General features: G+C 30.2%; 1 protein-coding gene across 2 annotated transcripts; it reads right to left on the reverse strand.

Annotated features, from left to right (window-relative positions):
- Positions 1–1,591: 1,591 nt before the first annotated feature.
- On the reverse strand, positions 1,592–15,824 carry LOC137933310 (putative inorganic phosphate cotransporter). 2 transcript variants are annotated; one of them, XR_011109124.1, is made up of 12 exons: positions 15,604–15,824; positions 15,212–15,405; positions 14,768–14,848; positions 13,639–13,882; positions 13,063–13,277; positions 11,706–11,867; positions 10,387–10,519; positions 9,331–9,444; positions 8,651–8,781; positions 7,432–7,530; positions 6,557–6,738; positions 1,592–4,710 (listed from the first exon to the last, which is right to left on the reverse strand). XR_011109124.1 is itself a non-coding variant. In XM_068777217.1 (11 exons), exons 1-11 carry the CDS (start codon positions 15,695–15,697, stop codon positions 6,664–6,666), a joined length of 1,542 nt encoding a protein of 513 aa, XP_068633318.1. In that variant the 5' UTR covers positions 15,698–15,824; the 3' UTR covers positions 6,378–6,663. The 2 variants fall into 2 exon arrangements, 1 of the variants encoding a protein (XP_068633318.1); XM_068777217.1 differs by lacking the exon at positions 1,592–4,710 and having other exon boundaries at positions 6,378–6,738.
- Between the last annotated feature and the right edge of the window lie 1,054 nt (positions 15,825–16,878).

Below are 16,878 nucleotides of genomic sequence, written 5' to 3' on the forward strand. Positions count from 1 at the left end.
CCGTTGTTGTATCACTTGGTCGTTTTCTTTTGTTAGTTACTTTGTAGACAACAAGTAACGGTATGGTATACCTCATCCCAAATTTGGTTAAAGAAATGATCGCTAGCTTTGTTTAAAATTTTAATATCGTACAGTTTATACAGAGTATAGTTGTATAGATAATTTTTCATTTTATGATTGTGTTATAAATAAATTATCTGTTGCCAAAACAAAACTGGTCTATAAAAGTTAGCTATCCAATTACGGAAAGTATACATACTTTTTGTAATACATAGCTATTTGTTTTTGGCTGGCTTGGTTTTGATTGAAGTTGATGCTGTTAGCCCGAGGGCTTTTGCTTCATCGGAACTGAGTTCACGGAGCGGAAGGGTCCGTAAAATAAAAAATAAAACAGAACCTGGAGCATTTCAGATGTACAATGACGTTAGCACATAGTAAACCGCTCTACCTGAGTGGAGATACATATATGTAGTACTTATGTTGTGTTTGCGGCTTGTGACGGCAGCGTGGACCAGAGACCAGCCAGGGATGGATCTAGATCCAACCTCGGTCCGTCCACGCTGTTCGCAGTTAGGGAGCGGATGGCCGCCCCCTAAGAACGGGTGTAGTGGTATGAAGAGTAATGATTTGTTCTATTGTGAATCACCCGATGTCCTGTGCATAGTGTCAGAGGTGAAGTGGTTGCTGGTACTGTGTGGATAGCGCTTGCAGTGTTGTGAGGTGGGAGTGTGGGGTGCATGTTCTGTGTTGTTTTCGGGTATTTACAAGTCGAGTTTAAGGTGGCAAAACCCTGGCGGCGTTTGCCTAGACATGGACGTTCTCGTGCAGTTTTGTCTTAAGACGCTATATACTCCACCGCTAAGCCCTTTGTTCACTTTGGTAGCTGTCAAAACATTTATCACTTTGACAGGTGTGTACCCACAAAAGCCACGACTCGATCGGTTGGTATCATCAGATTTACGACAGAAATTCCTTAGCTAATATAACTATAGGTTCGGAAATGAAATAAATAATAGCATTAGAAATGAAAGTGGCGAAAAGAACTCCAGCATCGCTTTTATCATCTATAGAGGAAACTGTACTGGTACAATATAGGCGGTTCTTGCCGGGGAAGTACGGCGTGTGATGTTCAAAATTAAAATAGTGACTTACTAATAAATTTCCACTTAAAGTCTACCGCTTGACTGCTATTACTTATAATATGAAAGGCTTCGATATTGGAATACAATAAAAAGACTAGTTATTGAATAAATTGTATTTACAAATCGAGATTCTGTTTACTTTGGTTTTTTACAACTGCGCTTGATAGTGTATTGTTTCTAATGAAGTTAAAGCTGCTCAATCAAAAATTATATAAATATTTTTTTTGATTTCTAAATAATACAGGTGCTAATAGATAGATAAATAGATAGTAGTCGATATTATATAACGGCTCTGACATCCGTGACCAGACGTAATGTTAACATCGGAAGAATTTAAAGGAACAGAAAGGAAACGTTTATGACAATGTAATTATTTATTTTATAGTTTTCTTATTTATATATGATACAATAAAACACGTTTCATTTCACCAAAATATATTTGCTTTATTATGATTTTATATAATACACCTTACAGTTAAAATATATTTATATGCAAAACAAATTGTTTAAAAGAAATAGATAAAGAAAATAAAAATAATAAATCTTTTCATTTACATAAAAATGTGTGCAAATTTTACGAGATTCTTATATTATTTGTCGTATGTAGCGCGTGCATGTGTTTATACAGTGTAAGTTAGGTGTAAAAGCATTAACGGGGTGAATGTATAGGTCTGCCTGCAAAATGCTTTAAAGTTTTTATTTATTTTTAATCATCTGTATAAAGTGATCACTTTGTAATAATTACGGTAATTTCTTTTTTCAATTGAATCGCCACAGAGACAGATAGTAAACAATATGTAATTATATTTCTTTTAAGTAAATTTTTTTCATCTTTATTCATTTATCAGTACGTTACGTTATTTATTATTACTTAAACTATTGCTTTTCGGCAAGGGTGTATCTTAAATTAACAGCAAATAAGCTATACATTCACCCTTTCAAAGTTTTTACACCTATAACTAATCACCCGATATAACATAGAAATAAGCAAGAATTTAATTACAAATCATAAACACTAATTAACAATCGTTATGGACACATCACAAGCGAATACTGGTAATAATTTAAAACATTTGGAATGTCTTAAAACTAAGTTTCAACAATTACTTGCATTAAGTAGCCATGGAATTAATTTATCTGCTAACACAAAACAAATCAAATATCTAATGCAACTTTAGAATTGAATATTACATAAAAACCATGTGTTAAATTAATATCATGTTGTTTTTAACGTTAGCTTTTTAAGCTTGCTATTAATGAAACTATACAAAATTAGTTTTAAATAAATCTCGTATAAGTATTACCAATTGGTTAATGAGGAACGTTTTGTGTTTGTACTGTAGCTAAGCTACCGGAAAACAAATAATTAAAACCAGATTAATGAACTATTTAATACTAAGACAAACGTCATTTTATGCCATTACACTTCGCTCTATTACATTATTAAGTTTAAATATTTAGTAAATTTAAGATGTCTTTATGGAATATTTTCATTTGTTTTTTTTTAAACCTTTTGATTCCTGAGTTACAAAAACATGTTTCGAGGAGGATAGAGCCACTGTTCATAAAACGTTACCAAAACCAAATTCATTTTTATTTATTTTAGACTTCAATATTACATTATTATAAATACTTTAAGATCATTACTTTTTTACTTAATGCTTCCTTTCCTTGGATAAAAAATACACATTGTTTTGTACCATATTTTCATTGTTAGCTTTTATATAATGTGTAATAATTTTTATTTAAAAAAATACACATTAAAGACAACTGTCTTGAAAGTTAATAAGGACTACTTGCGTTATATCAAAGGTCCCTATTATATTAAGAAATTAAATTTTGAAGCGAATTTAATAATAATTATTCGTCTCAATATAACATATAATTTGAATGTGATCTTTTTATCATAATGCACATCAAAAACGGTATGTCGACCTTTCTTCAGAGTTTTTAAAAAAATTGATCAAACAAATTTTAATATTTTTTTGAAACCCGCTTGACCTACACAAAAGACCGCTTACATTGTAGATCCATCCGTAGTTCCTCATTTAATCTGTTTTAATTCATTTATAAAAATTATACGTACGTTTTCTTTTGAGACACCATTTACGAATAGAGTTTAATACTCTTACTTATGCATAAAATAAAGGCTATGATGACGAAAATATATAATTTAAAATTAACTCTATAAAATATTGACCAAAAATCCAAAAAGAGTATTTTTTCAACATTATTTGCTTTTAAAAATAAGGAATACTCGAACTTACAAATATTCTCTTGACATCAACTTGAATTTGGGTTAAATGTTGACTTTATTTCAAAAACTCTTTGGCCGTGTGGCTATTTGGCTGTATTAATACTAAAAGTATCACTGTCTCAACGTTTTTAACGTTACTTGAGTTAACAAATTAAGCAGAAAAATTAGTGTATTTGCCTTAAAATATGACAGAGTTGATTAAAGTATTATTTATTAGAAATCGGATATTCATATAGATAACTAAGTGTTGGCCTGATATGGAAAGAACTTTGGTATCGCAGAATATTTTTATTACGCGATTTATTGAATTCAATTCATATTATCTTATATTAAGATGTGGACTATTATGATTTTTTGTTTAAATTGAATTTAATGAATTGAAATTAACTGGTAACCACAGGACACTTCAAAATAAGTTTTTTTCTTCATACTATGTATCAATATACAATTCAGTGCCATAACCAGGGCTTTATTTTAATTTTAAAAACAGCGTGCTTCAAAATGCTCCCAGCAGCGCTGTTTTTTTTTTGTTCTGCCTGGTGGCCAAATTTCGAAAATAGCAAAAAAATTATCAGGTAAACTAACCATAACAAAAATTTGATGTTTTTTTTTAAAGAAAATTATTTACTAAGTTTTTAGACAATTTTTTTTCCTCTGAACACTGTCATGGAGTATGGAGGAGATACTAAAATTGTACTAAGATTGGCTTATAACTTTCGAAAATTAGCGTACTACAAAAAAGCATGGATATAACAATACCTACTTGTAGTTGTGGGACTACATACTACACTTGCTTATATGCAGACTACAAAAATAGTTTCTTTAATTTTTTATATCTATCAGTAAATTATTGAAACCGTCTCCATAATTACTTAGCCATTATAACTTAGTTTATTTGTATCCAAATATCCAATTGTTTACTATCGGCGCGAAAATGTTTATTTAATTACAACGTTTTTAAGAAACAGCACCTAGGACAAGTTACATTATATCTCTACCCGTTACAATGTTAGACATCTTCTACGTCATTCCACGCCGGTATGTAAATACATTATTTATTTTAGTTCATAAGTATTCTACCTACTCACTAATTGCCTTGACTTGTCAAGCCAGAGAGCTGTTCTCCTACTTTGACCTATCATCATCATCATTTCAACCTAATAATCCTTCCCCAAAATTTCAAACGGGATCGGCTGGAAGCAACCCACATTCAGAGTCTTTTGACGACTTAAGATCTGTTCACCTTGTGAGTGGACGTCACATCTTGATCTTTAAATCTTCATGATTGTATCACCAAATTTATTTTAATTGCTAAAAAATATAAAATGTTTAAATTTTGACAACAAAAATCTTATACAATTAAAAAAGTTAGACGATAATGATTACATGAAAATATTTTTAACATAATATATATTAGGGAGACCAGAAAATAATGTCTTTTCAGTCGACATATTTTACAGAGAAACCGATTAATTTCTACCGCCCCGGCATTTAAAAATTTGTATACAAGATGGAAAAAGGTTGTTTATAACGAAGGTGAATACATTGTTAAAAATAAAAACTTGTTCAAAATGTAGACTAGTGATTTTTTAAAAAAAAAAAGCGAAATTACTTTTATGGTCTCCCTAATATAGCCACCTGCAAGTAATCATACCACATTATTTTACTTTAAAACGGACCTTATAATATGTCCTAAAATATATATATCCAGATATCAGATATTCGAATGCTTATTAACCTATGGTTGAAATGCTATCAAGTAATAGAAAGAGCTTTTATATAAAAATGTCTCTGGGTACATCTGGGCAAGTAAAATGATAAACCGTATCTTCTTAGATGACGGTACACTCCGAAAATCTATTTTTTTTAATTTATCTAATTTAAGGTAACTGAAACGGCTGTACCGACAGGCGGACCGAAATGAAGAAAATATTCCCACCCGTCTCGCCTCGCACATACCTTTATACATACAGTAGTCGCTTGCACTGTAGTAACTCCTCAGTTTCCTCTAACCTATTTAAGTATGCATAATAATATCTAATCTCCGATTATATTTCTAGCAAAAATGTCATGTCTATAATTTAATATAAAACTGAAACAAAATTTATTTCCGGCTAAAGATCGCCACTAATTTGATATGTTTACATTTAAAAACTACATATATTTGACTTGATATTTGATAATATTTATAATTTGAAATGTGTCTCTTCTGAAACATTAAATAGATATTTACCTATTTTTAACATCAGACTATATTTATAATTGTTTTTAAACATTATATTGTGTAACGATATTAAGTACAAAGTAGTATGCAATCTTAATTTATTGGGTACCGTTTTAAAAGATTTATATTATTGATATCCTATTGTGTAAATTCATAAATATTAAAGATATTGTCATAGCATTTTTTTGTATCCTACAAGAAATAGCATAAAAGTTACTAATTACATTTTTTTAAAATTAAAGTTAAAATTTTAAACAAAGTATATCATTCAATTATTAAATCAAGGATTGTGCTCGTTAAAATTGATATTTGAACGTGAATAATGTATGTTTAAACCTGGCAACACCAGACCGCCTGTTAAGGAAGTCCTTACAAGAGAACTTTATTTAATGTGCATTTTGTACAAATCAAATACTAAATACGAATGGATTTTTTAATAAATTAGGCATAATATATTAGAAACATTTGCGCTATTTCATGTGCCCGTTGCACATGAAATAGCGCAAATGTTTCTTCTATCATATAACTCTCGAATTTTATTTTCTAGTCGATAAAATAAAATTATTTTTTGTTTAATTTGGTTATACCAACTTATTTATTATTAGTTTCATTAATTATCTGTAGCAGAAAATTACAGATAAAAAGCCGTATTAAAATTATGCAACTTGGAAAATTAATGTTTTTAATGATTTATACCGAGTTCGAAATTAAAAGACATCGAAACAATTTAAAACAGATATAAGTCGATTTTTTTATTTTATACAATTAAGTATAGTTTTAATTTTATTTTCATAGTTTTCGTAATTCATGGTTTATTTATTTAGTTATAATTTTATAGTACGAACCTATTTTTTTCTAAATTAGAAATTATGTTTTTATCTAGTAGAAAAGATTTTGATAACGTTATCGTAGATATGGCTATGAAATAAATACCTATAACAATTTTTCCATAGATTATTACTGGTATTTCAAGTACATTATATCGACCAGTCGTCGCATCATACAGCTGTTTCACTGTAACAGGAAGATGGAGATGAACACTAAGAGTCTGGGAACAGTAAGCTTTCAACAGGGGCCGACGCTGTCATGTCGTCGTTGTCTGGTCGAGACCAGTCCTGAAAGAGAAATTATTAACGCTTACAGTAAAAAAAAAATGTCTGCAAAGACAGATAGTAGATAATTATAAACTTTAAAATGTAGTAATCCCAATTATGATAACTTTTCTTATGTTGTTATAATTACATTATTTATTATTTCATAAACCATTGATCTATTTAAAGCTTTTCGACTTATAAACAAGCACATGTATATGTGAAAGTTAGATATCGCTTTACTAAATAATGTACTTTAAAAAACAAGTACATAAATTCATTTCTTGTGAAAATGTCTACACATATTTATTTACATATACTAATAAAATATTTATATAAAAGTTCTGTCTATTTATTTTGTAATAAAGAAACTTTAATAACATTGATTAGATCATATAATACAAACAGTAGTCAAGTAACCAGTGGTTCGATTTGTAATGTTTTATATTTAAATAAAAGCCATATTCGGAGAATATTTGTACCAATAATAGAAAATTAATAATAAAATGTTATAAAAATATAGTGCTACGGAAACGTCTGTACCGCGCCGCAGGTAGGCGCGCGGTGAGACAGGGAGTATCAGTCGTTCCGTTCTGTCAGTGCGCCGTTAACGCTAGTGGATACCACCTCACCACGCATTCCTAGGTGCGGTACAGAGTTTTCGATAACACTAGTATAATGTATCAAGGAACTACTATACAAGGACGTATAAATTACCTGTTCTTTGGTACTTGCGAAGAACAAGTAGAAAAGATTCGCTCCTAAATCTATAGCGGCAGCCAGATAGAACACCTCACGCCATTGTCCCAGAGTTTGCTGTAAATTATTATATTACGTATACAGAATACAAAAAAAAATTACGTTAATAAGAATTATATTCTTTTTATTCTTCTTATCAGCCGCCCACTGCGAGGTATATGGTTCCCCCATGGATGCCTCGATGACCGGTCTTGCGCTATCAGCATCCAGCGACATCTCGCGACCTTTACTAAGCCGGTCCACCCAGTGGGATTCGCCACTCGTCGCGTATTATATACATTATAAAACATAATAAGCAAATAAAGGATGTATGTATGCATCCTAGAGATTATTTGAGGAAGAAATGGAGATGACTTCAATAAGTTTATCATAATGCATAGAACGTCCACTGCTAGACATAGGCTACTCCATAGATTTACACCAGATTTGGACCGGTTGGAACCGGCCAGCATCTAGCGTCTTTCGATGACATTAACCTCCTACGCTTGCACTTCTATGGTTTCCTCTTCAGAATCTCATGGCTTCAGTAGCCATCTGTTCTAAATGCTGTGGCTATGTCAGTAACATTGATTTGTTTATAGATCTCCTCTGCACTTTGAGGTTTAAATTGATTTTTTAACTGATGACTGAACTGACTTTTTATACATGTAAATACCTACTTGAATAGACATTTAATTTTTATCCCTGGTCCTTATAAAAAAGCTCAGTCACTCAGAGAGAAATGGAGAGAGCTATGCTCCACGCTGGGCTTCGCTACGAGATCGAATTAGAAATGAAGAGATCCGTAGAATAACCGAGGTCACTGATGTAGTTCAAAAAATTGCTCGTCTGTAGCAAGTGGTAGTGACAGAAGTCTCCGACGGCGGTAAGCAATTCGAAAATCCCAATTCTACTCGTTCATTTACTGTTAGGCGTAAAAGTGTATTACAAAGGTATTTTGTATTATTAGTAATATCTATGTTCATCCATTTTAAAATGGATTTCTTTTTTTCATTATTTAACAACTCATCCAATGTACTTTTATTGATGTATATCATACTATGTTTATTGATGTACGTAATGATGTATGTAAGAGTAAATGAATAAAAGGTATTTAATATAAAATGTGTACTTTGATCTTGTATTAAAAAATTTCTTTTTGTTTTTTACTTATTTACTATAAATTAAAACTCCATACCTGCTCAGGGCTAATGATTTGTCCTATAACGTAAGGCGCGAGAAAGCCACATATATTGCTGGCAGCATTCGTAATTCCGTACATGGTGCCCGCAAATTGTGGCGACAGATCTATATGGTTCATCTGATTGCCTAAAAATTCACGAAACTAAATTAATAAAGAAAAATAAAAATATTAACATCAATGTAACCATAATATAATTTCGTATTTAATCATCAAAATATTAATTGCTTAGGAAGAGACTTCAAATATTATTTAGTGTGTAAGCTCTGTAGGATTGCTACTGCTCACAAAACAAGTTTCCAGATGATAGGCAGCAGCGTCCTCGGCGACCATAATATCACACTGCAATCGCCTACCCGCCTGCAAAGCTTGGCGATTATGGTATATCACTTAGATATCTATCAGGGAGGCCTTGCACATACGTCATAAAAAACTATAATAAAATTGAGTTCCCTAAAAAGGTATCATAAAACATAAAACTAAGACTCAAAATAAAATTTTTGCCAATCCAATAAGGTATTGGATTTATTTCAATCTAAAAAAAACATGTCTTGCCACAATAAGAAAATTTTACTTAAATACTACAAACAACTAATTTGTACATGTTCATAATAGGTTCTTATATATGAGATAATGCTTCATATACAACAAAATAGAATAAATATATAACTTATTACCTGCATATACCGCACCGCCGAAAGCAGAAGTAATACTGAGTAGCAACATCACAGCAACGCGATCACAGCCCGCCCACGCGATTCCCAGAAGCCCAAACGCTGGCACGAACGCCGCTGGAATGATACAAATGCCTTTATTATTTCAGTTTCTATTTGTAGTCAAAGAATGTTTGATAAATCATTTATGATGTATTACATAATATCATTTTGAATATAAGTGGATTAACCTAGTGGCACCCTAATATTAGTAGCGTCCAAAGCATGCCTTCAACTGGTGACCGTGAACTTGGATATTTAATTAAAACAAGAACCCATTCGGAACTTAAATTTCTCTACAGGTTCCTGGGAGATAAGCGATTTTCACCAATCTGCTAGTCTTTCTTATGGTTTGCATCCCACCTATTGTAATAGTACAAACATATACTAATAATAATTGTGAAGCATAGTTTTTGATTTGCATATAATCTTTGGTCAAAAAATGTGAGATAATGGATTTAACTAATCTGTTCTGTGAGCCAAGTTGCCTGCCTACTGCCACTTGCTAATCTGCTGAGGTGTCTCAAATCATGATATTCTTTTTAAAAAGTTATAGATGTTAAAGGCTTTAAAAGGATAAACCACCTATTATAATGGCACATTTCTAAGAATTATTTTTAATGTAACTTTTTGGTAATAGCTTGTTAAATTAGTGTGAATAATAGAGAAAAAAACTAAAAATTATTTTTAGGCAAATTTCTTTGCATATTAGTTATTCTTTAATGGTGCCATATTTTTCACTATTTTTTGGTAGTATAGATATACTTTATATATATATATACATTATACGTATATATATATAAATATATATATATATATATATTAAGTTGCAGTCGTTCTGGTGTTAAGCCACGTAAATATTTAATAAATTATTTTACATGGTATTTCTATGTCGGCATTTGTTAAAACAGAATAACTTTCTTTGAGAATTTCGACATAAAGTACATGAACATAAAAGAATAAATACATGTCTTAATGAAAACACTTTTAAGATAATTTTAATATTGATGGGTTTCTTACCGACAGTGTTCCATAATTTCATGCTGTTAAGTCGTGATATCCATCCTTTTGCTAGGAGCCAGTCGGCGAAAATACTAATTAATATACCAGCTATCCAAGCCGTAAGATACGGCAACGCTGAAAGACGCGCATTCTGAAAAAAACAAATAATTATTTAATTATAAACTTGCCACATAACTTCAAAATACCACCAAACATCTTTGATATTCTTACGTTTAGTATCAAGAATATATGTCACTTGTGTTTTCTTACTTCAGTTTCTCACTTCGAACTGCCATCATCGAAATTTACATGCAGTAATTTTTCTATTAAAGAAAAATCATAGTCCCAAATAATTTGAATTTTCAAATAAAGGAAATGTTACACATTGGTTATAAATTTGTAATAAAAAATTCCAAATTTATTACAAATGGTGTTAAAGCTTGCGCAGTGTAAAACCCAAATTATTTTTTAATGTTTATATTTTGAAAAACGATTAGATAAAATGCCAACAAACACAATGAGATTGCCTAGATTGCAATCCCACATAATAATGCTACTATCTTGAATATTGAAAACAATGCATAAACAGAAATTTTTGCTAATGAGAGAATATTAAGCATTCAGCATAGATCAAATATTTTATTGCAAATTTATCAAAAATTTTACTACTATGAACAGGGTTTTTTAAATAGCCGAGTCAGAGGAATAACTCTTGTGTGTGAGACAACAAACTACTTGTACTATAGATGGAGGTTTTGAAAATAATTTCTTTTGTATTAATGATATGACTTTATTCCTGATTGATGAGTCAGGATCCATAGATGAATGAAAGTAACCGGCATAGCCCAGCAAATTGGCAAGTTAAAAAGGCCATACAGTTCGCGGAACGCTGCTGTTAAGCTGTTAGGATGTTAAGGTTCTGTGATGGATACGTCGGACCAGGAAAGTCGGGGTAGGACGTCCACCAACAAGGTGGACAGACGACATTTTTGAGATCGTCGAAAGATGATGGACGGAGTCCGCTTCGAACTGGTCCCATTATAAATCTATGAGGAAGACGTGTCCAGTAGTAGAAATCCTTTGGCGGAAAAGATAACATTGAAATATTAAAGCTGCAAGCTCAAAATAATAATATAGCTTAGTTATAAAATTATTAGGTTTTCAAAAAGCAGTGGAAAAAGTTTCTCTAAACAATACTTATTTAATCTGTATGATTGCAGATATAACTACAGATTTTTCAAACTATAATGATTTAATATCTACCACATGTTTATGTTGAACAAGTGTTTTTATATATTAATCAGGTAACAGAAAAAAAATTATAAAAAATTACTTACAGAAACAATATCAAAATGTAGAATATTATTCATATAGGTAGGCAGCTCAGTTAACTGAGTGTAGAACAACCATGACTGCCCACACTGCGCGATCAAAATTGCCCACAATGGTAAACATGTGAAGAACTTGGACCATGGTATGGACATAGATGGTTTGTCTTCCTGAAATTATCAAAGTATTTAAGTTTACTAACATTTACAAAATTCCTCTATAACATACAACACAAATATCTTTGTATATATTTGCTAGTAGTGAAATATTTTTCATATATAATATATTATGCTTTTGTGGGTTTCATTTAAAAAATATAATATTATAATGCTAAAAAAAATATCTTATGCAAGTTGTTCAAGTTACCTACAGTTTGAAAACATATTTATTTATAAACGCCACCTCAACACTCCTAATAAAAAAAATTCAGTTATTTTATCTGTAGTTGAAAAACTATGATACTTGAATTTTGGTAGAAGTATTTCTACTAAATCAAGTACTTAAGTGGAAATTTCTGTATTAGAGATAACATTAATAAATCTGCAATAATATATAAGCCATATTTAACACATTTTCCCACATAAGTTGTTCTTTCACACATATTTATAATTAAAATCCTTTTTCTCATTTCAATTATTAGAATCCGAGTTGACTATGACCTTAATGTGCTATCAGTGATGCCATTACACTTGTTTTATGACTCAGTTGTGCCCTACTGTCCCACTCGAGTGATAAAACATTGGCACAATAACATTCATAACATTATCAACATGTTTACATATATGAAATCAATAATAGTTAACTAGAATCACATTATTGCAATTCACATAATATTACAATATATAGATGATTATATAACTGTAAATGCATCAATTTAGTACAAAATTACAAAATACCATTACAATTTTACTTTTTAATTAACCCACCTTATACATATAGATGTATGGTTGTAGCAAAGTAGCATTTTCACGATAAAAGATATATTTAAGAAAAGAGCTTATACAAACAATATACATATTTTTGTATTGAACATTTTTAATGTTTTCACATAATGAAAATAATATGGCATAGCAAAAATTTATCCGAATATCAAAATATGATAATATCACAAATAATAAAACAAACCATTTCAAAACAATTTCAAATGCTGACAGTTATACTGTCTGTTATGCTGCTCACGGCCCTGACATTTCAAAATGGCTATAATATGTTACTACACATGCTCTTAAGAAAAATTGTGATTTTGTCGTGCAACTATTTTACTGTCATTGGTAATATTTAGTCAACTATTTTGACAAAAGTTAGATTAGATTATTATTTTATGGACCAATATATTTATTATTCATAGTCACAAATGAAACTTACTTGTGGTCCAATTGATTGTGTGATGTATTCAACCTCTTTCGGGCAAATTCTTGGATGTTTCTGTGGCGTATCATAAATAAGAAACATCCAAGCAATAAACCACAAAACACCCAAACCTCCAAATAGATAAAAACAAAGAGGCCATCCTCCACCAAAGTCAAGAGTACATAACCAGCCTGATATTGGTAATGATATAACTGTGCCAATATTAGAACCTGAAATTGATTATTGTTTAATGTAAATGTTTCTCAAAATAAAAGTTTTAATTGACTTAATATTTTTTAAGAATGAACAAATGTCTATCTCAATCATAAAATTGATATTGATACCAAATTTAATGACTAACATAAATTATAAATATGTCTGTAAGACTTATTTTAAGTTACACATATATAGGTTCTTTAGCTTATTTTGCATAACCATTAAAGGTAAAAACCGAAAACTTGTGTCCAAAAAAATCATGTCTCATCTAACAAAAAGACAAGTTCTACAATCACATATCTTTTGGTCAATTTTAACCAGACTGAAAGTATAAATGTAATTTTTCATATAAAAACGGTAAAAACTTTGTCCTACCTGCATAAACATAAGCAGCAAACTTTGATCTTTCCAAAGGAGGTATCCATCTGGCTAACATAGCATGCATAGCAGGATATGTTACACCTTCCCCTAATCCTTCTAGAACTCTCACAACAATGAAAAATTTAAAATCTACATATGCAGCAATTGGACTGAGAATTGTAAATATTGCTGTTAATAGCACCCCCACGCCGTAGACAAGTTTACCTCCAAAAATTTCAGCTATTCTTCCACCTGGCACCTGAAAATTAAACTTAAGTTATTTATGACTGTTATTGGTAGAATTTGCAGGTCTTTCAATCAGTCCTATAAGAAATCTATGGGGGAGGCATGTCTAGATGTGGACATCCTATAGCTGAAAAGATGATGACTGTTTTTAAAATATGGTTCTTATTTACATAGGGTGAAATTACTATAAGAAAGAAAAGTGTAAATGTAGCCTTGTCAGCTGGAAAAATTTATGATGTTTCATTATCAGAAATAGGATATTGAAATGCTGATATGCTTAGTGATTTAATGGCTAACAAATTTTAGAAGAGACTGCATTTAGTTACTGATACATTTTTTAAATAAAAGACCTATTTTACACGCAGCTTAAATAATTTGTGAGCTCAAATGCCCCATTTACACAATATATTTCAAAAGTACTTTTGACAATGAGGCATTACTTGAACTTTAGGTATATTTACATTCAAGTATCCTCCTTGTCCATTATCTAGATTAGTTTGATAAACCTCTCTATCTTTTCCAAAATAAGTTAAATGTCAGGAAACAGATTAGAGACATCTTTATCATTACAATAGAAAACTTAACAACTTTCCTCTTTTATTGTAATTTTGCTTTATTACATATTACACATATATTTAATGCAAAAACATAACATAAATTACACACTATATTTAATGAATAAGTACTTAGTGAGAAATTGTACAAATAATATTCTTCAATAATATGCAATGCCCTATTTTATTAGTCAATTCTATGCAGTAAAATTATGTCTATCAATAGCGTTTTTAATATAAATAAAATATTATTAAAACTGTAACACTAGAGTTATTGGACTTAATTAGGAAAATCATAAAAACTAAAACAAATTCATTCAGAAATTAAAGAGTAAGTAAAATACCTGTGTTAACACATATCCATAGAAAAATGAACCTAAAATAATACTTTGCTGCTCTGGTGTCCAATTAAAATCACCTGGTTTCTGAAACAATAGTATTATAAATAAATATTTAGTGACCCATTTTATACACTTGTGACATTAATACATACTTTTAACTTGCTTTCTAGTATTTTTTTACAATATTTAGCTTTTTATTAAGTTTAACTGATGTAAAGTGTAATTGGAGTTTGTGTTTGTGTGGTATGACATTTTATATTAGAATGATATTATAAAATATTTTCATGAATATAAATTTCATACTCTTCCATTACAGATGGTTTCTGCAAGTGATCAAGATCAAAGGCAACAAAACAGAAGAACAAGATCATAACAAAAAAATATCAGCTTAAGCAAAAGTTTCAGACTGGAATCATGGAAGTAAAAAATTGTAATAAGAACACTCACAGATGGTATTGTAGTATTAGAAGGTGTGGGAGCTTTGCATACATCCAATGTAGAGTTATTGGGCACAGTTGTTGAATTGATCATAGCAACAATTGCAACAGACAGATTTACACGCATAGCATATACATTGGCAAATCCTAGAAAACCCATGATACCCAACACAGTCCGACTTTTGATCCATCCTGTTGTTTCCTCTAAAAAGATTTAATTATTGTATAGAATGTAAGTTAACACAATGTTAATTACCTGGCAATTTTGAAAACTTTTACTTTACAAATATACTCATCTAAATACACAATTAAATCATTTTTATTATTGAATAACAATAAAAAAGCGACTAATCATTTGTTATCATTTTTGCCAAATTTATCTACAATTACCAAAGCTTTTACCTCGTTCAACTTCTACTAAATTGCGATGACTACTTGTAACATCATTTTGAATATCTTCATTAATTATTGAATCTTCTTCTATTGGCAACGACATGATGAATTAAAATCGTAGAGCATCCCTTTTCCCGAACCACAAAGACTGAAGAACTTATGAAATTCTAACAAATAAGATATAAACCTTAAAATCGCAATACCAATAAGTCTAGCAATGAGTCACAAGCTCGAAACATAATTTTTTTTTGATAACTTGTACACAAACAAAGGAATAACCTTGCTACAGCTGTCATCAGTTTTCATCGCAGATAATATAGTAGTAACGAGAGGAAATGCTACCCATCTCGTGATTTAAAACCTTAATATTTTAAGTACATTTGTTAGTAAAAAACCGATGTAAGTTAATCGTCAGTAATAATAGTATTTCTCTAATATTTATTGCTTTTAATTCCTGAGGATATTAATGCCTTTGGTCAGTTACGTATCAATTAAAACTTCAGGTAAAGTTTTTGCTTCAACTTTTTTTTTCTTTACTTAAGTAAGACCTTTTTTTTAATTATTTGTAGCCAAACAGTAAAGCTTTTATGCTGTTTTATTTAGAAAGTTGTTATTATTTGTAATTCCAAGATATTTTATCTATAAGTACTCTCATCTTTTTAATGTTACCTGCAAAAATAAAATAATTAAAGCTTGTTTCTGTAATGAGACACTTCGAGTGTGAATTCCTTATCACACTAAGTCCCACTTTAAATAGACCTGATAAATTATATTACAATATTACTAAAATAATTTGATGCTAATCGATTCAATTGTATAGAACCAGAAAATAAAGTAACATGTGAGAACTAAATGTAACGGTACCTACATGTCAGATTGGGAGTTCGCAAATAATATGCATAAACTTGTAACAAAATTTCTTTGACTGTACTATTTGTATTTGTATATGGCTTTGATGAAATTAAAAGTATACATTTAAAAAAAAAGGAGCTAATTTTTTAACTTTTCCGTACTACTAATTCAGTGCTTTTTTGTTATCATAATGGGTGAACCTAATAAAGAAATAAAATACATTTTATTTATTTCAAATATGGGAAAATGCAACCCATGCTGCAAATAAAATTTGTGCCGTATATAGATAAGATGCCGTATATAGGTAAGATAGTAAGATACCAGCTTTTTAAATGTTTTCAATCTGGGATTTTTGATATCAAAACAAACCTATAAATTTTTTGAGAAAGTGGATCAAGATCGACTTATCATTTATGATGTAGCTGAAAAACG

The sequence above is a fragment of the Battus philenor genome, unplaced genomic scaffold (assembly GCF_028537555.1).
Source record: "Battus philenor isolate CCGP_79_NKW_IND1 unplaced genomic scaffold, ilBatPhil1.0.hap1 SCAF_13, whole genome shotgun sequence".
NCBI classification, from domain to species: Eukaryota; Metazoa; Arthropoda; class Insecta; order Lepidoptera; family Papilionidae; genus Battus; species Battus philenor.

Coding starts and splice junctions, on each gene's coding strand:
- LOC137933310 (XM_068777217.1), bottom strand. CDS start 15,697: ATGTCGTTGCCAATAGAAGAAGATTCAATAATTAATGAAGATATTCAA. Junction 13,883..14,767: donor ATGGATATGTGTTAACACAG/GTATTTTACTTA, acceptor TTTAATTTTCAG/GTGCCAGGTGGAAGAATAGC. Junction 8,782..9,330: donor CGGCGGTGCGGTATATGCAG/GTAATAAGTTAT, acceptor GTGAATTTTTAG/GCAATCAGATGAACCATATA.